We start from the raw sequence: 23,056 nt of genomic DNA on the forward strand, positions 1-23,056 counted from the left end.
GTATGGTGACCTGTGTAGACACTCTGTTGGATTGTCCTCCTTCCCGTTGACACCAAGAGGCTGTCTGCTCTTCAACATGAACCTCCCTTTCCCTCATATTTAGCCGTTTATACTGTGAAGCTCAGCATCCCTGATTTGAGAGGGAGTATACTCTGTGAAAGGATTCATTAATCATCATAGCCATTAATGAACTAATTGGCGTGGTTATTTCTGAGCAATGGATAAACAATGAAAATATTAAAGGTAATGAATGACCTGATCTCTCACTGCTATCTGTCCAATGAGAAGCTGAGCAAAGCCTCCTAGGATTTGCAAGTGAGGGGCTGGTTGGAGAGCACAGGGCTGCTGGACACTGTATTTTTTTTCCCTCCTCCTTGGCCTTTCTGCATCGCCAGTAGACAGGCTGCTGATTCATGGTCTCAAACCCAACTACAGGAGAATTGTGTCAGGGAAGCAAGCCTCTTTTACTCTCCTCTTCCCCGGAGTGACGATGTGTTGCCATCTGCTCCCTATCTCTCCAGAAACCTGATCTTGTGGAATGAGAGAGTCTAGGACTTGCTGCTCTGTCACTGGGAGGGATGTGTGTGAGTGGTGTTACAGTGCTTTGTCTCATCCCCCTGGCTGAGCAAGAGGCTGGTCCCAGAGGTGTTGTTACAATCAGTCCCCAGGCGAGGTTCCCCCAATTTCTAATGATCCCGGACGAGGTACCCCAAATTGTTATGCTCCCAGGTGAGGAGGGGCGAACTGGCTCCACTTCTTAACTCAACCCCCTCGATTGGTTGCAACAAGGTTAATTTAACAAGGATCCCTTCCCTTTTCCTTTTCCCAGTCCAAATGCATTAATGTTTTAGAAGGAGCTAATTTAACCAGGTTTTCTTGAGTTAAAGAAAGAGTGAGTTTATTAGTTATTAAAACACGAGAAAAAATAATAAAAATGCAACAAACACACATGCAGATTAGAAATAAGAAACTGAGTCCAAAAGTAAAAGTTAAAAAGGTATATGAATCAGTCCTTTGGCTTGCCTGTGAGGAATAGATGGTGAAACGTAGCGGGCGTGAAGTTGGGTTGATTCTGGTAGCACTGACTTTGGGCTGTTGGTTTAGAGATTCTTGGTTCTGCAGGTTAGCTGAAAGGAGTTGTCCTGTTTCTTCTTTGCCTGTGACTTTGCTGACTTGTGACTTCCACCCAGCAATCAGAGAGAGAGAGAGGGTTTCTTTAACCAGCAAGTGCAGGGACCCCCAGTTGGTGTTCTTTAGCTGTGACCTTTACAGCACGCACACACCAAGACAGAACACCAGACTAGCACACACAACTAGGGTTGCAGTTGGCTTTTTTAAACCCCTTTCCTTGTGCATTCCAGGATGGGGAAAAACAAACATGTCTTTCGCCCAGATCTGTTTTCTCTCCGACTTAGTTCATGATCATAGTCTGGGATATAACTAAACAGGAGGTGGTTTCGGCTGAGATGATAATCATTTTCCATCACCTCCACAATCACAGAATATTACAAAACTAAAACAAAAATACCTGGAAAAACTCAGCAGGTCTGGCAGCATCTGCGGAGAGGGACACAGTTAACGTTTCGAGTCCGAATGACTCTTCAACCTTTTTACTATAAAACAAACGTCTTTCTCAAAAGTTCAGTCTGTCCCTAAGTAATTTGGGGATATGATCTGTGGCCATGGCACACTGTGCCCAGCACCCCTGGCCCAGCGAGGAGCTGATCCCAGAGGTGAGAGCTGTGTTGTGGATTGTGTCTTGCTACCCCTGCGTTTTATTGAAACATGCTCTCCCATTTGAATTTTCCAGGATACAGAGGTTTACAAAGCAACAGCGAAGGACGAGATCACAAAATGGCAAAACATTTTAAAAGCTTATAGCAGCTCTGATTGGCTGATCGTTGTCGTGGAAAGTGATGCCAAAAAAAAGAACAAAACCAACATTCTCCCCAGAACATCAATTGTTGATAAGATCAGAAACGACTTCTGCAACAAACAAAGTGACAGGTAGAAGGAGTTCACTGTTTCTCAGTGTGTGATGATAGGTGTAAATTTTTAAATGTTATTTATATGTTATGTATATATTCTGTGTGGGTAAGGGAAGGTCTGTGTGTGTCCAGTGTTAATCAAAGGAGAAATGTTTGGAGTCCAGTTGTCTGTGGAGTCTAAGGGATAAAAGAGTAAAGGTGTTATCTCTTTGCATTTGTAATGAGGCCTTATTGTGGGTTTGAATTTACAAGTAAACAGTAGATTTGAAATTTACATTTGGGGTTGAGTGTGGAAATTGATGTGCAGCTATTGCATTTCAAAAGGGGTTCGAAGGTATAAAGGAACATTTGGACCTTACAGGAGAATCGTGAGTAAACTGGGGCAGACATGTTGGGCAGAATTTTGCCCTTGATGGGTGGGTGGGCCCCACCGGCTTGGTGGTGGGTGGGCAGCCGATCACCGCTGCCGCTGAAACGGGCCCCGCTGCCATTTTAAGTGCCTGCCCAGCGTGTCGGCCAACGGGAAGCGCTAAGCTCTTCCTGTGTCGAGGGTGGGGGGTGGGGGGGGATTCCCCAACTGTCAGAGTGGGCTCTATCGCAGGAAAGGCTGCACGTCCCCCTGAGATTAAGTGCTGCCTCAGGGAGATTGCTGAAAGGCTGGCAAATATAAAAGACAGAACAATAAAAGATTCATTAACATGTCCCCCTCATGTGAAAATGTCACACGGGGTGGGACACGTTAATGAAATAAACAAAAACTTTATTAAACATTTTTAAACCCGACATTAAACCTCATCCCGCCGCTGGATGAGGTTTGTACAAAAATCGCCTACCCACCTGCCTGTTGGGCCCGTGCCTCGAGCCGAAGTTTGCACGGGCTCCTCAAAATTGTCGACGGTTGGCAAGTTAACGCACCCACCGACCGAAATATTGTGATGCTGCACCCTGACATCGGCACACTCGTGTGGCATCAGCACGCAACATTCTAAGCGCTGGCATATGGACTCTGCCACCCGCACACCAGCCGGAAGATTCTGCCCATTACATTTAATTGAACCAAAATAGAGGTAACAGCGGAACTTAAAAGGTTTTAATATTTGAGGAACCCAAGTTGAAAGGGATTTGTCAGGACAGTGGAGAAGGAAGATGGAAGGGAGAAACAAGTGCTTGAGTAGATTTTCAGCTGGATCGAGTTGCTGTGGGGATGTCTCTCGAGGCCAGCTCTGTTGTTTTTCACTGTGAAAGATTTTTAACTGAAGAAAGCAGCCGAGTTTTAGGCTGGGAGAATATGTGTCTTGTGAAACAGTTCGTTTGAACCTGACTTTGGAAAACCACCTCAGCGATGTTCTGGGAAGTTCTGGATTGTACTTCTGGTTGCAGTGAAAGGCAGTTTCTCGTTTGGGTAATATTTCCTGCTTTTACAGTTAAGAATCTATAAGGGCTGTTGCCAAAAAGATAGTTTCATTGTGTACCTTTGGTAAAACATTGAGGTTATTTTGTAAGGTCTTTTCTAACTGTATCTTTTATCTTGTGTGTTTAAGTTTTATCTTTTTTATCAATAAACATTCATTAATTCTTTGAATCTTAAAAGTTATCACTGAAGTTTGGTGCTTTTGAGTCCAGTAACTACCCCTCCTCGTTTCCACAATACAGAAAAAACAGATTACACTCAGATTACACTCAGCTGATTGGGGATGATTCCCCCACTCGGGGGTGATTTCTCAGTCTGTCCCCCTCTCTCGGGAATGATTTCCAGTCTGTCCCCCCCCTCTTGGGAATGATTTCTCAGTCTGTTCCCCCGCTCGGGAATGATTTCTCAGCCTGTTCCCCCGCTCGGGGATGATTTCTCAGTCTGTCCCCCCCTCTCGGGAATGATTTCTCAGTCTGTTCCCCCGCTTGGGAATGATTTCTCAGTCTGCTCCCCCGCTCGGGAATGATTTCTCAGTCTATTCACCCGCTCGGGAATGATTTCTCAGTCTGTTCCCCCGCTCGGGAATGATTTCTCAGTCTGTTCCCCCGCTCGGGAATGATTTCTCAGTCTGTTCCCCCGCTCGGGAATGATTTCTCAGTCTGTTCCCCCGCTCGGGAATGATTTCTCAGTCTGTTCCCCCGCTCGGGAATGATTTCTCAGTCTGTTCCCCCGCTCGGGAATGATTTCTCAGTCTGTTCCCCCGCTCGGGAATGATTTCTCAGTCTGTTCCCCCGCTCGGGAATGATTTCTCAGTCTGTTCACCCGCTCGGGAATGATTTCTCAGTCTGTTCACCCGCTCGGGAATGATTTCTCAGTCTGTTCCCCCGCTCGGGAATGATTTCTCAGTCTGTTCCCCCGCTCGGGAATGATTTCTCAGTCTGTTCCCCCGCTCGGGATGATTTCTCAGTCTGTTCCCCCGCTCGGGAATGATTTCTCAGTCTATTCACCCGCTCGGGGATGATTTCTCAGTCTGTTCCCCCGCTCGGGATGATTTCTCAGTCTGTTCCCCCACTCGGGAATGATTTCTCAGTCTGTTTCCCCGCCCCCCCCGGGGTGATTTCTCAGTCTGAATCATCCTGTGAGTTCACACCTGTAGCTTTAAGAGTGCAGCCTCCTGGCCAGGTTATAGCTTGTCGTTTTCTCTCTCTCAGGTGTGTGGTGCTGACGGATCCACTGAAGGATTCTTCCCGGACTCAGGAATCTTGGAATGCTTTCTTCTCCAAGCTCAGGACTTTGCTGCTTATGTCATTTACCAAGAACTTGGGGAAGTTCGAGGATGAGATGAGAACAATGAGGGAGAAGAGGACCGAAGCTGGCTGGAGTTTTTGTGAATATTTCATGGTTCAGGTAGGGCTGACTGCAATGGGGACAGTTCATCAGCATTTTATTAATATATCTTTCACTTTCTGCTGCTGTAAAGGAGGAAATAATAGATCATCAGTCATGTGGGGTTTGACTGAAGCAGCACAGCAGCTTTACTGGGAACAGGAGCAGCACTGTAACCCAGTGCTCTGCTGGGAACAGGAGCAGCTCTGTAACCCAGTGCTCTGCTGGGAACAGGAGCAGCACTGTAACCCAGTGCTCTGCTGGGAACAGGAGCAGATCTGTAACCCAGTGTTCTGCTGGGAACAAGAGGAGCACTGTAACCCAGTGCTCTGCTGGGAACAGGACCAGCACTGTATATCAGTGTTCTGCTGGGAACAGGAGCAGCACTGTAACCCAGTGCTCTGCTGGGAACAGGAGCAGCAATATAACTCAGTGTTCTTCTGGGAACAGGAGCAGCAATGTAACCCAGTGCTCTGCTGGGAACAGGAGCAGCACTGTAACCCAGTGTTCTACTGGGAACAGGAGCAGCGCTGTAACCCAGTGCTCTGCTGGGAACAGGAGCAGCAATGTAACCCAGTGCTCTGCTGGGAACAGGAGCAGCACTGTAACCCAGTGTTCTGCTGGGAACAGGAGCAGCACTGTAACCCAGTGCTCTGCTGGGAACAGGAGCAGCAATGTAACCCAGTGCTCTGCTGGGAACAGGAGCAGCACTGTAACCCAGTGTTCTGCTGGGAACAGGACCAGCACTATATCCCAGTGCTCTGCTGGGAACAGAGCAGCACTGTAACCCAGTGCTCTGCTGGGAACAGGAGCAGCACTGTAACCCAGTGCTCTGCTGGGAACAGGAGTAGCACTGTAACCCAGTGCTCTGCTGGGAACAGGATCAGCACTGTAACCCAGTGCTCTGCTGGGAACAGGAGCAGCACTGTAACCCAGTGCTCTGCTGGGAACAGGAGCAGCAATGTAACCCAGTGCTCTGCTGGGAACAGGAGCAGCACTGTAACCCAGTGCTCTGCTGGGAACAGGAGCAGCACTGTAACCCAGTGTTCTGCTGGGAACAGGAGCAGCACTGTAACCCAGTGCTCTGCTGGGAACAGGAGCAGCACTGTAACCCAGTACAAAAACAAAAATACCTGGAAAAACTCAGCAGGTCTGGCAGCATCTGTGGAGTGGAACACAGTTAACGTTTCAAGTCCGAATGAGTCTTCAACAGAACTAAGTAAATAGAAGAGAGGGGAAATATAAGCTGGTTTAAGGGGGGTTGGGACAGGTAGAGCTGGATTGAGGGCCAGTGATAGGTGGAGATAACCAAAAGATGTCACAGACAAAAGGACAAAGAGGTGTTGAAGGTGGTGATATTATCTAAGGAATGTGCTAATTAAGGGTAGAAAGCAGGACAAGCAAGGGACAGATAGCCCCAGTGGGGGTGGGGTGGGGTGGGGTGAAGGTTATCTCCACCTATCACTGGCCCTCTATCCAGCTCTACCTGTCCCATCCCCCTGCCCACTTTAAACCAGCTTATATTTCGCCTTTCTTCTATTTTTACTTAGTTCTGTTGAAGAGTCATTCGGACTCGAAACATTAACTGTGTTCCTCTCTGCAGATGCTGCCAGACCTGCTGTGTTTCTCCAGGTACTTTTGTTTTGGATTTCCAGCATCCGCAGTTTTTTGCTTTTATCATACTGTAACCCAGTGCTCTGCTGGGAACAGGAGCAGCACTGGGTACAGTAGCTGTGACATAGTGGTATTGTCACTGGGCTAGTATTCCAAAGACCCAGGGTAATGCTGTAGGGACCCGGGTTTGAATCCCACCACGGCTGTGGTGAAATTTGAATTCAATAAAATTCTGATGACCATAAAACCATTGTCGATTGTTGTAAAAACCCATCTGGGTCACTAATGTCCTTTAGGGAAGGAAATCTGCTGCCCTTACCTGGTCTGGCCTACATGTGACTCCAGACCCACAGCAATGTGGTTAACTTTTAACTGCCCCCTGAACAAGGGCAATTAGGGATGGGGAATAAATGCTGGCCTGGCCAGCGACACCCACGTCCTGTGAATGAATAAAAAAAAGAGAACTGTAACCCAGTGCCCTGCTGGCTGCTGCATTTGTATCCCAGTGCAAGCTGTGGTGGAGGAGAGAGAGAGAGCTACATGGTCAAAGAACTTATTGTGGACTTACTGATCTTCCGTCTTTCTCTCTCTCTGTCTCTCTCTGTCTCTCTCTCTGTCTCTCTCTCTCTCTCTCTGTCTCTCTGTCTTTCTCTCTCTGTTTCTCTCTCTGTCTCTCTCTCTCTCTCTCTCTGTCTCTCTCTCTCTCTCTCTCTCTCTGTCTCTCTCTCTGTCTCTCTCTCTCTTTCTCTCTCTGTCTCTCTCAGCCTGCCTCTCTCTCTCTCTCTCTCTCTCTCTCAGCCTGCCTCTCTCTCTCTCTCTGTCTCTCTCTCTGTGTTGACTGTCAGTTGATTTGCTGTGAGAGTTTGTTGACCCTCTACCCAGCACACTGCCACAGGCCTCCCTCTACCTCAACTTGCAGCTTTTGTTTGCCATGTTTGTGTGTTTTTTGGTGAGGGTGGTGGGGCGCGGGTGCCTCCCGATGTGCTAACATGTTTCCTGTCTCTCTGGTTGAAGGAGGAATTGGCCTTTGTGTTTGAGATGCTGCAGCAGTTTGAGGATGCGCTGGTACAGTACGATGAGCTTGATGCACTCTTCACTCAATATGTTGTCAACTATGGTGCTGGAGGTAAGTTTTATTCTGTCATTCCCCAGTTATCCAAGGACCAAATCCTGGTCTGTGTTGAACTAACTGATCACCCCACGATCGGCAAAATCGATTACAAATCAGCTTCAGTGCAGCAGGGCAAGAGAGAGGAAAATTGGGGAAAACCAGACAGTGCGTGTGTGTGCGCAAGAGAGCATGGGGCTGTGTGCATCAGCTGAACCCAGGGTGCTCTCTGCAGCCTAATATCACCTCCAAACTTCCCAAATCGAGAGCCTTGTATGTTACTGCCCATGTGGGCTGCTGTTGGAGTCCATGACAATCTGATGTTCGCTCCTCTTCTCTTGTATTTCAGATGGAGCCAATTGGCTGACCTTATTCTGCCAACCTGTTCGGAGCTGGAATGGCCTGGTCCTTCGCAAACCAATCGACATGGAGAAGAGGGAACTGATCCAGAAGAACAAGGCCACGCTGCTGGATCTACGGAGCTACCTGTTCTCAAGGCAGTGCACACTACTCGTCTTCCTGCAGAGGCCCTGGGAGGTAGCACAGCGTGCCCTCGAACTGTTACACAACTGTGTCCAGGAGCTGAAGTTGCTGGAGGTAATGCACACTGGAAACTTCACTTCCTCTCTCCAATGCCTTTCTAAACCATCAGGGGAATGATCTTTTACTAAAGGAGCTGCTGAGATTTCCTCATTCTCCTATAGAGCTGCTGAACTGAGCAGATGAATGGGAAATGATATTGGAGAGAGGAGCCCATATGCCTTGCATGATGTACAAGATTTCCCTCTGGTCCATCAAACTTCATTCACCTCCACCATTCATTAATGTCATGGTGGATAGTCTTTTAATTCTTTCACTGCATGTGAGCTTGTTGGCTGGGCCAGCATTTATTGCCCATCCCTAATTGCCCTTGAGAAGATGGTGGTGAACCATCATCTTGAACCGCTGCAGTCCATGTGGTGTAGGTACACTCACAGTGCTGGTAGGGAGGGAGTTCCAGGATTTTGACCCAGCGACTGTGAAGGAACGGCGATATATTTCCAAGTCAGGATGGTGAGTGACTTGGAGGAGAACTTCCAGGTGGTGGTGTTCCCATCTATCTGCTGCCCTTGTCCTTCTAGATGGTAGTGGTCGTGGGTTTGAAAGATGTAATCGGAGGAGCTTCAGCTACTTGAACTCCAGCATTCTGCACTATTCCCCCATCCCTTACTCCCAAAATGTCCAAAAATCTATTGCTCTCCGCCTACAATGTACAAGGGGTAAAGAATTCCAAAGATTCACAACCTTTTGAGTGAAGAAATTTCTCCTCATCTCAGTCCTAAATGGCCAACCCTTTATTCAGACTATAACCTTGTGTTTGAGATTACCCAGTCAAAGAACAAAGAAAAGTACAGCAGAGGAACAGGCCCTTCAAGGGAAATACTACCTCAGCCTTTCACTAGCTCTTCTCCGATCCTTCAAACCCCTTATACATTTTGAATGCTTCAATTAGACCACCTTTCATTCTTTTAAGTTCTCAGGAAAATGAGCCTGGTTTACTCAAACTCCCCTCATAGGAAAATCCCCTCTTCCCAGGAACCAGTCTCATGAATCCTTGTTACACTCCAAGTATGTCCTTCCTTGAGTAAAGAGACCAAAACCTGCACACACTAGTCCAGGTATGTGGCCTCGCCAGTGCCCTATGTAGTTATAGTAAGGCTTCCTTACTCTTATACTCCAAAAGCAAATGTACCACCTGCCTTCCTAATTGCTGGCTATACCTGCAAACTAACCTTCTGAGATTTGTGTACAAGATACCCACATCCCTCCGAGTAACATTTCTCAGTCTCTCACTGCTTAAATAAATAATCTGCTTTTCTATTTTTCCTATTAAAGTGGATAGTTCACACTTCCCACATATTTCATCTGCCATTTCAAGTTCACTCACTTAACCTGTCTATATTACTTTGTATCCTCCTCACAGCTTACTTTCCCAACTAACTTTGTACCATCAGCCAATGTGTGACTATGTTACACTCAATCCTCTCATTTAAGTCATGAATATAGACTGTAAATAGCTGAAGCCCCAGTACTGACCTTTTGTGGTACCTGCCTAGTTACAACCTGCCAACCTGAAAATGACCCATTTATTCCTACTGCCAGTTTTCTGTCTGTTAACCAGTCCCCGATCCATGCCAATATATTACCCCCAACCACATGAGTCCTGATTTTGTGGCCTCATTTTTAATAACCTCTTATGTAGCATCTTATTGAATGCTTTATGAAAATCCAAATACATGACATCCACTGGTTCCCCTTTATCTACCCTGTGTGTTAGTTACATCCTTAAAAAACAAACTTGATAAACATTGGTTTCATTTTCCTACCCATGTGTTAACCCTGTTGAATCATATTATCGTTTTTTAAATGCCTGGTTACCAGGCCCCTATTGATAGATTCCAATATCTTCCCACCTCCTGATGTCAGGCTAACTGGCCTGTGGTTACTCATTTTCTCTCTCCCTCCTTTCCTGCTAACCATGAAAACCATTCTGGAATCCAGGGAATAGATCATGACCATTGCATCCACTTTCTGTAAATACCTCTTTTTAAACTCCAGAATCCTCCCACCCATCTCTTCACTAGTTTAAAGCTCTGTTGACTGTCCTAGTTAATTGATTCCCATGGTACAGCTTTTAGTGGAATCTGTCCCAGCTAAATCGTTTCCTCTTCGCCCAGGCCTGGTTCCGGTGCCCCATGAAGTGAAACCCCTGTCTCCCAAGCTGCTCTTTCAGCCACATATTTAACCACCTTATCTGTTCAGTGTGTTACTGCTAATTTCTGCATGGCTCAGGGAACAATCCAGAGATTATGTCTTATGTTGTTCTCTGGCCGTGAGGAGACGCCTTTGACCGTGGCACAGAGCAGATAAGACAACCTTCGGTTCCTCTGGTTGCAGCTTCAGAGAGCAGCATCTATCGCGCTGACTATACTGTCTCCTATCATTATCGCACTCCTGTTCATTCCTCCTGTACCATGGTCAGTTTGAGCATCCACCCCCTGCAGACTTTGTAGATATAGGTTCAAATCCCACCAAGGCAGCTGGTGGAATTGTAGTTTGATTAATTAGTTTTCAATTCCAGATTTATTAGCCTCAGTAATGATGACCATGGAACCAGTGCCAATTGTTATAAAAACCCATCTGGGTCACTAATGCCCTTCAGGGAAGGAAATCTGCCATCCTTACCTGGTCTGGCCTACACGTGACTCCAGACCCACAGCAATGTAGTTGACTCTTAACTGCCCCCTGGATTGGCCTAGCAAGCCACTCAGTTGTACTAAAACCGCTACAGAAAAGTCAGAACCAGATGGACTGCAGCAGTTCAAGACATTGGCTCACCAGCATCTTCTCAATGGCAATTAGGGACGAGCAATAAATGCTGACCCAGCCAACGAAGCCCACATCCTGCCCCTGATCACGAACCAGAGCTGTACCACTTCCTAACAAAGTATCCGGGTAACTCTCCCACTTCCTGATGTCCCACACCATCCGCACCTCAGACTCTAGCTCAGCAACTTGGAGCTGAAGTTCCTCAATGTGTAAACACTGTCGATGTGATTGTCTGGGATTACAATGCTCTTCATTTACTGCCATGTGCTGTGGATGTGGCACATCACCTGCATAACCTTGCTTTATTTATTTGATTAATTAGTCTATGTATTTACTCGACTTCGCCAATAGTTTTTCATCCTTGAACTAACTTGATCTAGTTCAACTTATCTGTAGGTGGAAGGTTCACCTGTAACAGAATCACGACAGATATTGGTGGCAGAAAAGAGAATCTCCTTCCATCCCAGCACTGAATTTCCAACCCTGACACTCTGTTTACAATACACTCCGTTAATGACCACTTCAGCATACTGTTTACTCTTAAACACCTTTCTGTGTTACAACCTAAGTTACAGCTGCTGACTTAACATTGTGCTCACTGCCCACAGCAGTGGACCCATTTTCAGACAATCACTGAGCTGAAAAACAGTTAATTACTACTGACAGGCAGATTCTGTTAATTAACTTGAAAATTCTTTTACAGTCTTTAAATCTCCCTCTGCACCGCCCCCATCAAACACTCCCAGGACAGGTAGAGCACGGGGTTAGATACAGAGTAAATCTCCCTCTACACTGTCCCCATCAAACACTCCCAGGACAGGTAGAGCACGGGGTTAGATACAGAGTAAATCTCCCTCTACACCGCCCCCATCAAACACTCCCAGGACAGGTACAGCACGGGGTTAGATACAGAGTAAAGTTCCCTCTACACTGTCCCCATCAAACACTCCCAGGGCAGGTACAGCACGGGGTTAGAATCAGAGTAAAACTCCCTCTACACTGTCCCCATCAAACACTCCCAGGACAGGTACAGCACGGGGTTAGATACAGAGTAAAGCTCCCTCTACACTGTCCACATCAAATACTCCCAGGACAGGTACAGCACGGGGTTAGATACAGAGTAAAACTCCCTCTGCACTGTCTCCATCAAACACTCCCAGGACAGGTACAGCACGGGGTTAGATACAGAGTAAAGCTCCCTCTACACTGTCCCCATCAAACACTCCCAGGACAGGTACAGCACGGGGTTAGATACAGAGTAAAGCTCCCTCTACACTGTCCCCATCAAACACTCCCAGGGCAGGTACAGCACGGGGTTAGATACAGAGTAAAGCTCATCACTTGTCTGTTTCCTGTCCAGGTATCTGTCCCAGTCGGAGCCCTGGATTGTTGGGTCTTCCTAAGCTGCCTTGAGGTCCTGCAGAGAATTGAAGGCTGTTGTGATCAAGCTCAGCTGGAAAACAATTACTGCCACACTGTTGGCCTGTGGAGCTATGCAACAGAAAAGGTATTTGAGTGACTGGTGTAGTCTGCTGACGTGTGAGGAAAGCTCCTTGTCTCTTTCGGGCTGTGAGCTCACTCTGAGGTACTGAGATGAACACACCGAGTGCTGAAGATGCAGCCCATGTGTCCAAAAGATCCAAATCAACAAAAAGAGTGTTAATTATTTCTATTTTTAACCCTTGATGCTGATTAAGTATTCATGATCAGTGTGTAGATATCCCCAGGCCAAGGAATGGTAGTTTAGTGGTAACAGTACAGAGTTAGGAACCCAGAGGCTTGACTTAATGATCCCAAGAGCAGTTCAAATCCCATCACAGCTGCTGGGGAAATTTAAATTCAATGAATTTAATAAATCTGGAATAAAAAGCTCGCCTCATTATTATTAATAATCATGAAACTACCATTTATCATAAAAACCCACCTGGGTCACTAATGTTCTTTAGGAAGGAAATCGGCTGACCTTACCTGGCCTGGTCTACATGTGACTCCAGACTCACAGCAATGTGGTTGACTCTTAACCGCCCTCTGAAATGGCTCAGCAAGACACTTGGTTGTGTAAAAAAAAAAGCGACAGTAAAAGACCCTGTGGCTGCACTTAGACCGTGTCTGTGTTTCCCCCTCCCCCTGCACTGTGATGGAACACGGACCGTGCCTGTGTTTCCCCTCCCCCTGCACTGTGATGGAACGCGGACCGTGCCTGTGTTTCCCCCTCCCCCTGCACTGTGATGGAACGCGGACCGTGCCTGTGTTTCCCCCTCCCCCTGCACTGTGATGGAACGTGGACCGTGTCTGTGTTTCCCCCACCCCCTGCACTGTGATGGAACGCGGACCGTGCCTGTGTTTCCCCCTCCCCCTGCACTGTGATGGAACGCGGACCGTGCCTGTGTTTCCCCCTCCCCCTGCACTGTGATGGAACGTGGACCGTGTCTGTGTTTCCCCCTCCCCCTGCACTGTGATGGAACGCGGACCGTGCCTGTGTTTCCCCCTCCCCCTGCACTGTGATGGAACACGGACCGTGCCTGTGTTTCCCCTCCCCCTGCACTGTGATGGAACACGGACCGTGCCTGTGTTTCCCCCTCCCCCTGCACTGTGATGGAACGCGGACCGTGCCTGCGTTTTCCCCTCCCCCTGCACTGTGATGGAACGCGGATCATGCCTGCGTTTCCCCCTCCCCCTGCACTGTGATGGAATGTGGACCGTGTCTGTGTTCCCCCTCCCCCTGCACTGTGATGGAACACGGACCGTGCCTGTGTTTCCCCCTCCCCCTGCACTGTGATGGAACGCGGATCATGCCTGCGTTTCCCCCTCCCCCTGCACTGTGATGGAATGTGGACCGTGTCTGTGTTCCCCCTCCCCCTGCACTGTGATGGAATGTGGACCGTGCCTGCGTTCCTGTTTTTTATTCCATGTGGTGTAGGTACACCCACAGTGCTGTTAGGGAGGGAGTTCCAGGATTTGGACCCAGCGACAGTGAAGGAACGGCCGATATATTTCCAAGTCAGGTTGGTAAGTGACTTGGAGGGGAACACCCAGGTGGTGGTGCTCCCATCTATCTGCTGCCCTTGTCCTTCTAGATGGTAGTGGCCGTGGGTTTGGAAGGTGCTGTCTGAGGAGCCTTGATGAATTCCTGCAGTGCATCTTGTAGATGGTACACACACTGCTGCTACTGTGCATCGGTGGTGGAGGGAGTGAATGTTTGTGGATGTGGTGCCAATCAAGAGGGCTGCTTTGTCCTGGATGGTGTCAAGCTTCTTGAGTGTTGTGGAAGCTGCACTTATCCAGGCAAGTGGGGAGTATTCAATCACACTCCTGACTTGTGCCTTGTAGATGGTGGACAGGCTTTGGGGAGTCAGGAGGTGAGTTACTCACTGCAGGATTCCCAGCCTCTGACCTGCTCTTGTAGCCACAGTATTTATATGGCTGGTCCAGTTCAGTTTCTGGTCAATGGTAACCCCCCAGGATGTTGATAGTGGGGGATTCAGTGATGGTAATGCCATTGAATATCAAGGGGCGATGGTTAGATTCACCCTTGTTGGAGATGGTCATTGCCTGACATTTGTGTGACACAAATGTTACTTACCACTTGTCAGCCCAAGCCTGGATATTGTCCAGGTCTTGCTGCATTTGGACATGGACTGCTTCCCCCTCACACCTGAATGGAACACGTACTGTACCTGTGTTTTCCCCCGCGCTGTGATGGAACGCTGACTGTGCCGGTGTTTCCTGCACTCACCCCTCCTGTAGAGGGAGCAGCACAGAATCTGAACTCTGCCTGCATCCCACTCCCAGGCAAGTTGGGAAGGGAGGGTGAGGGATTAGTGGAAACACACAGTCTCCTGTGGCAGTGACAATGGACAATCGTGGGGGCGTTCGGGGGGGGAGGGAGGGTGTCCGGGGGGAGGGGAGGGCGGCTGGGGGTGGGGGGGGTGCGGTGGGTGGAGGGCATCCGGGGTGGTTGGCGTCCGGGGGGAGAGGAGGGCGTCCGGGGGGAGGGGAGGGCGTCTGGGGGAAGGGAGGGAGGGCGTCCGGGGGGAGGGGAGGGCGTCTGGGGTGGGGGGGGGCGGTGGGTGGAGGGCATCCGGGGAGAGGGGGGTGGTGACAATTTGCAATTGAGCAAAGCTTAGACCCCATGAGAATTTGCAGTTTGGAACCAAGTTGGTACTTTGTCAAAAATATCCTGGAATCTTCTGAGCGACTCAGTGGCTGAGGTAGAATGCATTTTCCAGCTGCTCTCCTGTCAGGGGCGGGAGAGGAGGGGTGGGGGGGGGCTCTCGGGAGGGTACAGGACCACCTTTCGCATCTTTTCCTCTCCTGCCTTTGGTTCTCACCCAGACCCACTGTCCTCTTCACTGGGGTGGGGCTGGAGGGTGATGGGGGTTAGTTATACTGCCTTTTGTTATCTTTATTCATGGGATGTGGGCATCGCTGGCTGGGCTTTTATTGCCCATCCCTAATTGCCCTTGTTCAAAGGGCATTTAATAGTCAACCACATTGCTGTGGGTCTGGAGTCACATGTAGGCCAGACCAGGTAAGGACGGCAGATTTCCTTCCCTAAAGGACATTAGTGACCCAGATGGGTTTTTACAACAATCGACATTGGTTTCATGGTCATCGTTAGACTTTTAATTCCACATTTTTATTGAATTCAAATTCCACCATCTGCCATGGTGGGATTCGAACCCGGGTCCCCAGAGCATTACCCTGGGTCTCTGGATTACCAGTCCAGTGACACCATCGCCTCCCCTTGAGGATAGATTACAAACATTCACCCCCTCCTTGGAGTGGGAAGGGTTCTGTTCAAAAGCCTCTGGGGGTACATTTAGTTTTATTGCCCTGGGGGGGTTAGAGTGTGGTTGCTTTGACACAGCTGTGTGTTTGTGAGAATGTACTGACCCGGTATTCAATAACCTCTCCTCACTTTCTTAACCCATCAGCTGAAGTCACTGGGCTATTTGTGTGGCCTGATCTCTGAGAAAGGACCAAATTCTGAGGATCTGAACAGGACAGTGGATGTTTTAGCGGGACTGGGAGAGGAACGCCCTGAAACTGGTAAATGACCATCTGCAGCCCTTTCTGTCTTGTTACCTCACTCACACTCTCTCCTCCCTGGGTTCTCTGCTCTGGCTGCACCCACCCTTTCACTGATTATCGAAATGAGTTGTGCACAATGATGAATTTCACTTGGAGGCTTTTGTATCAGAGTAACGGTGTACATTGGGGTTGCAAACTTGGAGCATGTGCTGCGTTCACCTCACCAATGATGCTGAGTTACCATACTGACATGCACAGCTTTGAGTGCTCTGGGATTGTTTGTAGGATGTCTCGATTCTATTATCCCTTTTATTTAAACAAAAAAGGTGACCTTGTGGTTGCTGTTTATTCTGTTCCTGTCCAGAAGGAGTGAGCTCTCTGGGGATACAGGAATCAGTCCCTGTGAATCACCTGTTCCAGTCTAACTGATGGGGCAGTAGCTGGGATTATACTGTGTGCTGCAGTGCTCTCATGTGGACACATTAAGTAATGCAGCACTCCTCTTCACTAATCATGGCAGCTGTATAGCTAGGTGCTTCACCACCAAAAATCAGCACGCTTTTCAGGCGCTCATTTCACATGAACCCCCTGAGCAGGCACTTAGCACCTATACATAAATCCTGTCTCACTGTGTATACAATCTTTCACTTTAACACCCAGAGGCTGTTCAATCTGTTCCGACCCATGGGTTCCATCAAATATCAACTGCTCTCTGGTGTTAGTATTAAATACCATCCAGATTGAAAACTCTTTCACCTCAGCCACCTCCCTGCCAAAACTAAACTCAGCATCATGGATATACACGGTCTGCAGCCTGTGGGTGAATTAATGTTATTGTCCACTCTGCACCAGATTGGTAAAACACTCTCCATCTCTTCAATTTTGCAAATAAGAAACTTGGCCTATCCCTGAATATTATCAAAACAAAACTCACACATCAATCCACACCTGGTCAGACAAATATCCACCTCCCGTATATGTTGAAGGAGAGACTCTGGAACATGTTGAGCACTCCCCATACCTTGGCAGCCACTCCTCTCAAAAGGCCCCCATTGATGAGGAGATCCAAAACCGACCAGCTGCGCCAGCTCAGCTGTCTACAAACCGCGGCAGCGAGTGTTTGACAGCAAAGACCCCCACAAGTCAACAAAAGCCGGAGTGTACAGAGCCATTGTCATCACCACACTCCCATACTGCAGTGAGACCTGGACTATGTATCAGCGACACACACACTGCTAGAGAAACTCCATCAGCAATGCCCTAGCAACATCCTCTGGATTCAGTGGGAGGATCATTGAATAAAATGGTAGTGTCCTTCTTGAAGCCAGTTCCACAAACATTCCTGCAAAACTCCTGCAAAATCAACTTTGATGGACTGGACACTGTCCGGCTGGTCAAAAACCACCACCACCACTACCAGGTCCTGTTTTCCCAACTCTCAAATGGCCAGCCTTCCGGGGAAGACAAAGAAAATGCTTCAAAGACACTCTGAAGCTCTCCTTGAAGTGTGGCAGCGTTGACATTAATGATTGGGAGGATCCTTCTACCCATCGTTCAGAATGGTGACAACTTATCCATCAGTCTGCATCACACTTTGTATCACAACATCTTCATGATGAGGCAGAGCAGCAGCAGAGAGGGAAAGAGAAGGAAGCAAATCCTACACTCCGGATCCCACTACCTCGTGGGACATCCTGCCCCATTTACCCAAAGACCTGTGGGTCGAGAATCGGCCTCTTCAGTCACATGAAGACCCACGGCAGAAACTGGCGACCCTGAGGGCAGATGTCATCTTCGAATCGAGGGACAGCCGATGAAGTGATCTGTACTCCAGATCCCAATATGTTACTGCAGCAAAACTGCATTCGAGCGTTGAAAGGGTTTCACAAAAAAGGGTTTCACAAAGTCCAATGGAATTGTTCTGGATAACGAAGGGCTTGATTGGCCGGAAGTTATAACAGCTTGTGTATTTACACAGGGCCTTTAATATAAGGAATGTCCCAGGAATGACAGAGAATGTGAAGAGCAGAGATCGTATCAGGAATGGAGAAAGGTGGTTGGAAGGCGGGTCAATGAGATGGTGGAAACTGAGATTCGAGGGGTTCAGGAACAGTACCGGGGTGGGTGAAGGCTCTGCCACACTAAAGCGATATAATGAACAGCTGGGCTTGGGTAATGTGATGGACAGTTTCTCAATTTGAGAGATCGATAAACATTTGGATGCAGCTGGTCTTCACTTCTTGGATTTGCACTAAAAACTAACATCTCTTCCTGTGTCCTCTTTCAGCGAATAGCCCACAAAGTCCCTATAAGACACTGAATGAAGCACTGTCATCTGTAGAGGCCTTTGAGAAACACTACCTGGTAAGGCTACTCTTACACAGTGTGCCCTGTTGCATGTTGGTGAGGTTGGGGGAGGGTGAGTGCAGCGGTGAGGGTGGTGTTTGCATGTGTGTGTTGTGTGTGTGTGTTGTTAGTGTGGGTGGGTGGGAGCTGTGCCAATCAAGTGGGTTGCTTTGTCCAGGATGGTGTTGAAGCTGCACTCAGGCAGGCGAACAGTATTCCATCACACTCCTGGCCTGTGCCTTGTAGATGGTGGACAGGCTTTGGGGAGTCAGGAGGTGAGTTCCTCGTCATACGATTCCTAGCCCCTGACCTGCTCTTGTAGCCACAGTATTTATATGGCTAGTCCAGTTCAGTTTCTGACCAATGGTAACCCCCCCAGGATGTTGATAGTGGGGGATTCAGCGATGGTAATGCCATTGAATGTTAAGGGGCGATGGTTAGATTCTGCTTTGTTGGAGATGGTCATTGCCTGGCACTTGTGTGGTGCAAATATTATTTGCCATTTATCAGCCCAAACCTGGATATTGTCCAGGTCTCAGTGAGGTGTCCATATGTGATATCTCAGAACCGGCGAATGGTGCTGCATTTTGTGCAATCATCAGCGAGCATCCCCACATCTGACTTTACATTGGAGTGAAGGTCATTGATGAAGCAGCTGAAGATGGTTGGGCCGAGGACACTACCCTGAGGAACTCCTGCACTGATGCCTTGGAATTGAGATGACTGACCTCCAGCAACCATCTTCCTTTGTGCTCAGTATGACTCCAACCAGTGGAGAATTCCCCCTGATTCCCATTGACTCCAGTTTTGTTCGGGCTCCTTGATGCCACATTTGGTCAAATGCTGCCTTGATGTCACCCTCACCTCACCTCACCTCTGAAGTTCAGCTCTTTTGTCCAAGTTTGAACCCAGGCTGCACTGAGGTCAGGAGTTGAGTGTCAGTGAGCAGGTTATTGCTGAGTAAGTGCTGCTTGATAGCACTGTTGATGACCCCTTCCATCACTTTGCTGATGATGGAGAATAGACTGATAGGGCAGTAATTGGCCAGGGTGGATTTGTCCTGCTTTTTGTGTCCAGGACATACCTGGACAATTTTCCACATAGCTGGGTAGATGCTGGTGTTGTAGCTGTACTGGAACAGCTTGGCTAGGAGCGCGGCAAGTTCTGGAGCACAAGTCTTCAGTACTATTGCCGGAATATTGTCAGGGCCCATAGCCTTTGCAGTATCCAGTGCCTTCAGCCGTTTCTTGATATCACGTGGAGTGAATCACATTGGCTGAAGACTGGCATCTGTGATGTTGGGGACCTTCAGAGGAGGCCGAGATAGATCATCCATTCAGCACTTCTGGCTGAAGATTGTAGCCTTATCTTTAGCACTAATATGCTGGGCTCCTCCATCATTAAGGATGGGGATATTTGTGGAGCCTCCTCCTCCAGTGAGTTGTTGAATTGCCCACCACCATTCATGACTGGATGTGGCAGGATTGCAGAGTTTAGATTTGATTGTGGGATCACTTAGCTCAATCAGTGCTTGGGCCCCAGCTATTCATAATATATATCAATGATTTGGATGAGGGAACCAAATGTAATATTTCCAAGTTTGCTGATGACACCAAACTAGGTGGGAATGTGAGCAGTGAGGAGGATGTTAAGAGGCTTCAAGGCAATTTAGACAAGTTGAGTGAGTGGGCAAATACATGGCAGAATCATTATAAAATGGATAAGTGTGAAACTGTCCACTTTGGTGTGAAGAACAGAATAGCAGAGTATTATTCAAATGGTGAAAAACTGGGAAATGTTGATGTGCAAAGGGACCTGGGTGTCCTTGTAAACCAATCACTGAAAGCAAGCATGCAGGTGCAGCAAGCAGTTAAGAAGGCAAATGGTAGGTTGGCCTTCATTGTGAGAGGACTTGAGTACAGGAGCAAGGATGTCTCACTGCAGCTGTACAGGGCCTTGGTGACCACACCTGGAATATTATGTACAGGTTTCACCTCCTTTCCTAAGAAAGGTTATACTTGCCATAGAGGATATGCGGCAAGGGTTCACCAGACTGATTCCTGGGATGGCAGGATTGTCGTATGAGGAGAGATTGGGCTGACTAGGCCTGTATTCACTGAAGTTTAGAAGAATGAGAGGAGATTACATTGAAACATATAAAATTTTGACAGGGATGGACAGACTGGATGCAGAGATGAAGTTTCCTCTGGCTGGAGGGGTCTAGAACAAGGGGTCACAGTCTCAGGATACAGGGTAGACTGTTTAGGACTGAGATGAGGAGAAACATCTTCACTTAGAGGATGGTGAACCTGTGGAATTCTCTACCACAGAAGCTGTGCAGGCCAAGACACTGAATATATATTTAAGAAGCAAATAGATTTCTGGACTCTAGAGGCATCAAGAGCTATGGGGAGAGATCAGGAGTACAGCGTTGAGATAGGGGATCAGCCATGATCATAATGAATGGTGGAGCAGGCTTGAAGGGCCAAATGACCTACTCCTGCTCCTAGTTTCTACGGAGTCACATGTCGGCCAGAGCAGGTAAGGATGGCAGATTTCCTTCCTTAAAATACATCAGTGCACGGGATGGATTTTTATGACAATTAATGGTGGTTTCATGGTCACCATTACTAAGACTAGCTTCCAATTCGTGTGTAACACACCTAGTAATCTGGCTTGGACATGAACTGGACACACAATGTCAATATCTGCCTGAAAGCAGGCCACAATGAACTGAACTACCCGTGTGTTCTCAATTATCCTTCCCTTGAATCTTTCTCCTTTCTCCTAACAAGTATTTAGTTTTAACTCAGCGAATCAGCTCTCCAGCTATGGATAGTGTCAGTGCCATTAGCTTCAATGGTGGGCACAAGGCAGTTGAGTGGAGTTGTGGGATGGTGGAGGGGGAGTTTATGGCTCAGACAGACAAGGTTTTGCTTGGCACAATAATCTATATATTTCTTAACTCCTTTTCTAGGACCTTTCACATGCTGCAATCGAGATGTACAAAAGCATTGGACAGATCCGCTCAGCTCAGCTGCTAGGGAAGGACCTTGCTGATTTCTACATGTACGTACATGGAATGTTCAGAACAAACTGCACCAACACTCAGTTGTGTCGGGGTCGGGGTGATTCCTTCAGGAACTGGCTCCAATCTCTTCGCTCTGACCTAGTGAATGTGTAGAGCGATCATTAGCGACTGACTGACTGACTGACAACTTCATTCCCACACAACGGAACCAAGAATTATATATTGGATGATTAAGACCACAGGTTTGAGAGCATTAAAGGGGAAAGTTCATTTTTCACTGCTTCTTGTATCAGGGTAAAGGACTCAGCTCATGAAGCTTTCTTTGGGTTTGGTGCTGAGCACCTCAAGCCTTAGTTTTGCAACTCAAAAAGTGTACCCCCAGGATTAGAGTAGTAAACATTAACTCATAATGATACAACATACAATCCCAGAATTATTACAAAATGCTTTAGCAATGTATGAAAGCCCAAAGGAAGAATGGCCTAAAATGCTTTGCACAGGATGCTGGTGATTCAATAGTTTCTTATTGAGACTGTCAGATCAATGTTTCATCAATGACCTTCTTTCCATTATAAGGTCAGAAGTGAGGATGTTCTCTGATGATTGCACAATGTTCAGCAGCATTCACAACTCCTCAGATACTGAAGCAGTCCACGTCCAAATGCAGCAAGCACTGGACAATATCCAGGCTTGGGCTGACAAGTGGCAAGTAACATTCGCACCACACAAGTGTCAGACAATGACCATCTCCAACAAGAGAGTATCTAACCATCACATCTTGACATTCAATGGCATTACCATCACTGAATTCCCCACTATCAACATCCTGGGGGTTACCATTGAGCAGAAACTGAACTGAACTAGCCATATAAATACTGTGGCTACAAGAGCAGGTCAGAGGCGAGGAATCCTATGGTGAGTAACTCACCTTCTGACGCCCCAAAGCCTGCCCATTATCCACTAGGCACAAGTCAGGAATGTGAAGGAATGCTCCCCACTTGCCTGGTTGAGTGCAGCTCAAGAGCTTGACACCTTCCTGGACAAAGCAGCTAGATCCGCACCCCAATCCACCACCTTAAACACTCACTGCCTGCACCAATGATGCATGGTGGCAGCTGTATGTACCATATACGTATATATTGTTAAATTGGAGACTAATGTCATTGTTTACCGGGCAGCAGTGATCCCCGTGCTGCTATGTTTCAAAACTTGGATGAGCTACAGCAGGAACCTCAAAGCATTGGAGAAGTACCACCAGAATTACCTTCACAAAATCCTCCAAATCCACTGGCAAGAAAGACAGTCCAACAGCTGTGTCTTCTCCAAAGCCAACCTACCCAGTATTGAGGCACAAATCACTCAAAACCAGCTCCGCTGTATGGAACTTGTCATTCATATGCCTGACACCAAACTGCTGAAGCAACTGCTCTACTCAGAACTTGGTCGCAGCAGGAGATCCCAGGAGGACAGTGGAAACACTTTAGGGATGTCCTCAAAGCATCCTTGAAGAGGTCATGAGCGAGCCTGGTTTCTGACTGACAAAAATGGAGAAGGTTTATTCAGGAAGGCACTGAACGCTTTGAGGGACTTCATTGGGAGCATGCAGAGGTGAAATTGAGGCAACAGAGGGGGCGCAAAAACCTCCAAACATGTCAACTCCCCAACCCTTCAAGCACCACCTGTCCCGTGTGTGGCAGAGTCTACAGATTGGCACATGGGACCAGGGTGACAAACCATCTCAAATTTCAAGGGATTGTGTGTGTATTTGA

General features: G+C 47.9%; 1 protein-coding gene across 1 annotated transcript in view; it reads left to right on the plus strand.

Moving 5' to 3' along the window:
* The window catches only part of trappc10 (trafficking protein particle complex subunit 10), an 89,179-nt gene that overhangs the window by 33,349 nt on the left and 32,774 nt on the right, over nt 1-23,056 (plus strand). Inside the window, exons 4-11 of the mRNA XM_041211934.1 lie at nt 1,811-2,007; nt 4,611-4,806; nt 7,414-7,525; nt 7,857-8,104; nt 12,237-12,383; nt 15,814-15,928; nt 18,198-18,274; nt 21,234-21,325. Of these exons, the coding sequence (XP_041067868.1) occupies nt 1,811-2,007; nt 4,611-4,806; nt 7,414-7,525; nt 7,857-8,104; nt 12,237-12,383; nt 15,814-15,928; nt 18,198-18,274; nt 21,234-21,325 (1,184 nt within the window). The remainder of the gene's footprint in view (nt 1-1,810; nt 2,008-4,610; nt 4,807-7,413; nt 7,526-7,856; nt 8,105-12,236; nt 12,384-15,813; nt 15,929-18,197; nt 18,275-21,233; nt 21,326-23,056) is intronic.

Source organism: Carcharodon carcharias, chromosome 18 (genome assembly GCF_017639515.1).
Source record: "Carcharodon carcharias isolate sCarCar2 chromosome 18, sCarCar2.pri, whole genome shotgun sequence".
In the NCBI taxonomy this organism is placed as follows: domain Eukaryota; kingdom Metazoa; phylum Chordata; class Chondrichthyes; order Lamniformes; family Lamnidae; genus Carcharodon; species Carcharodon carcharias.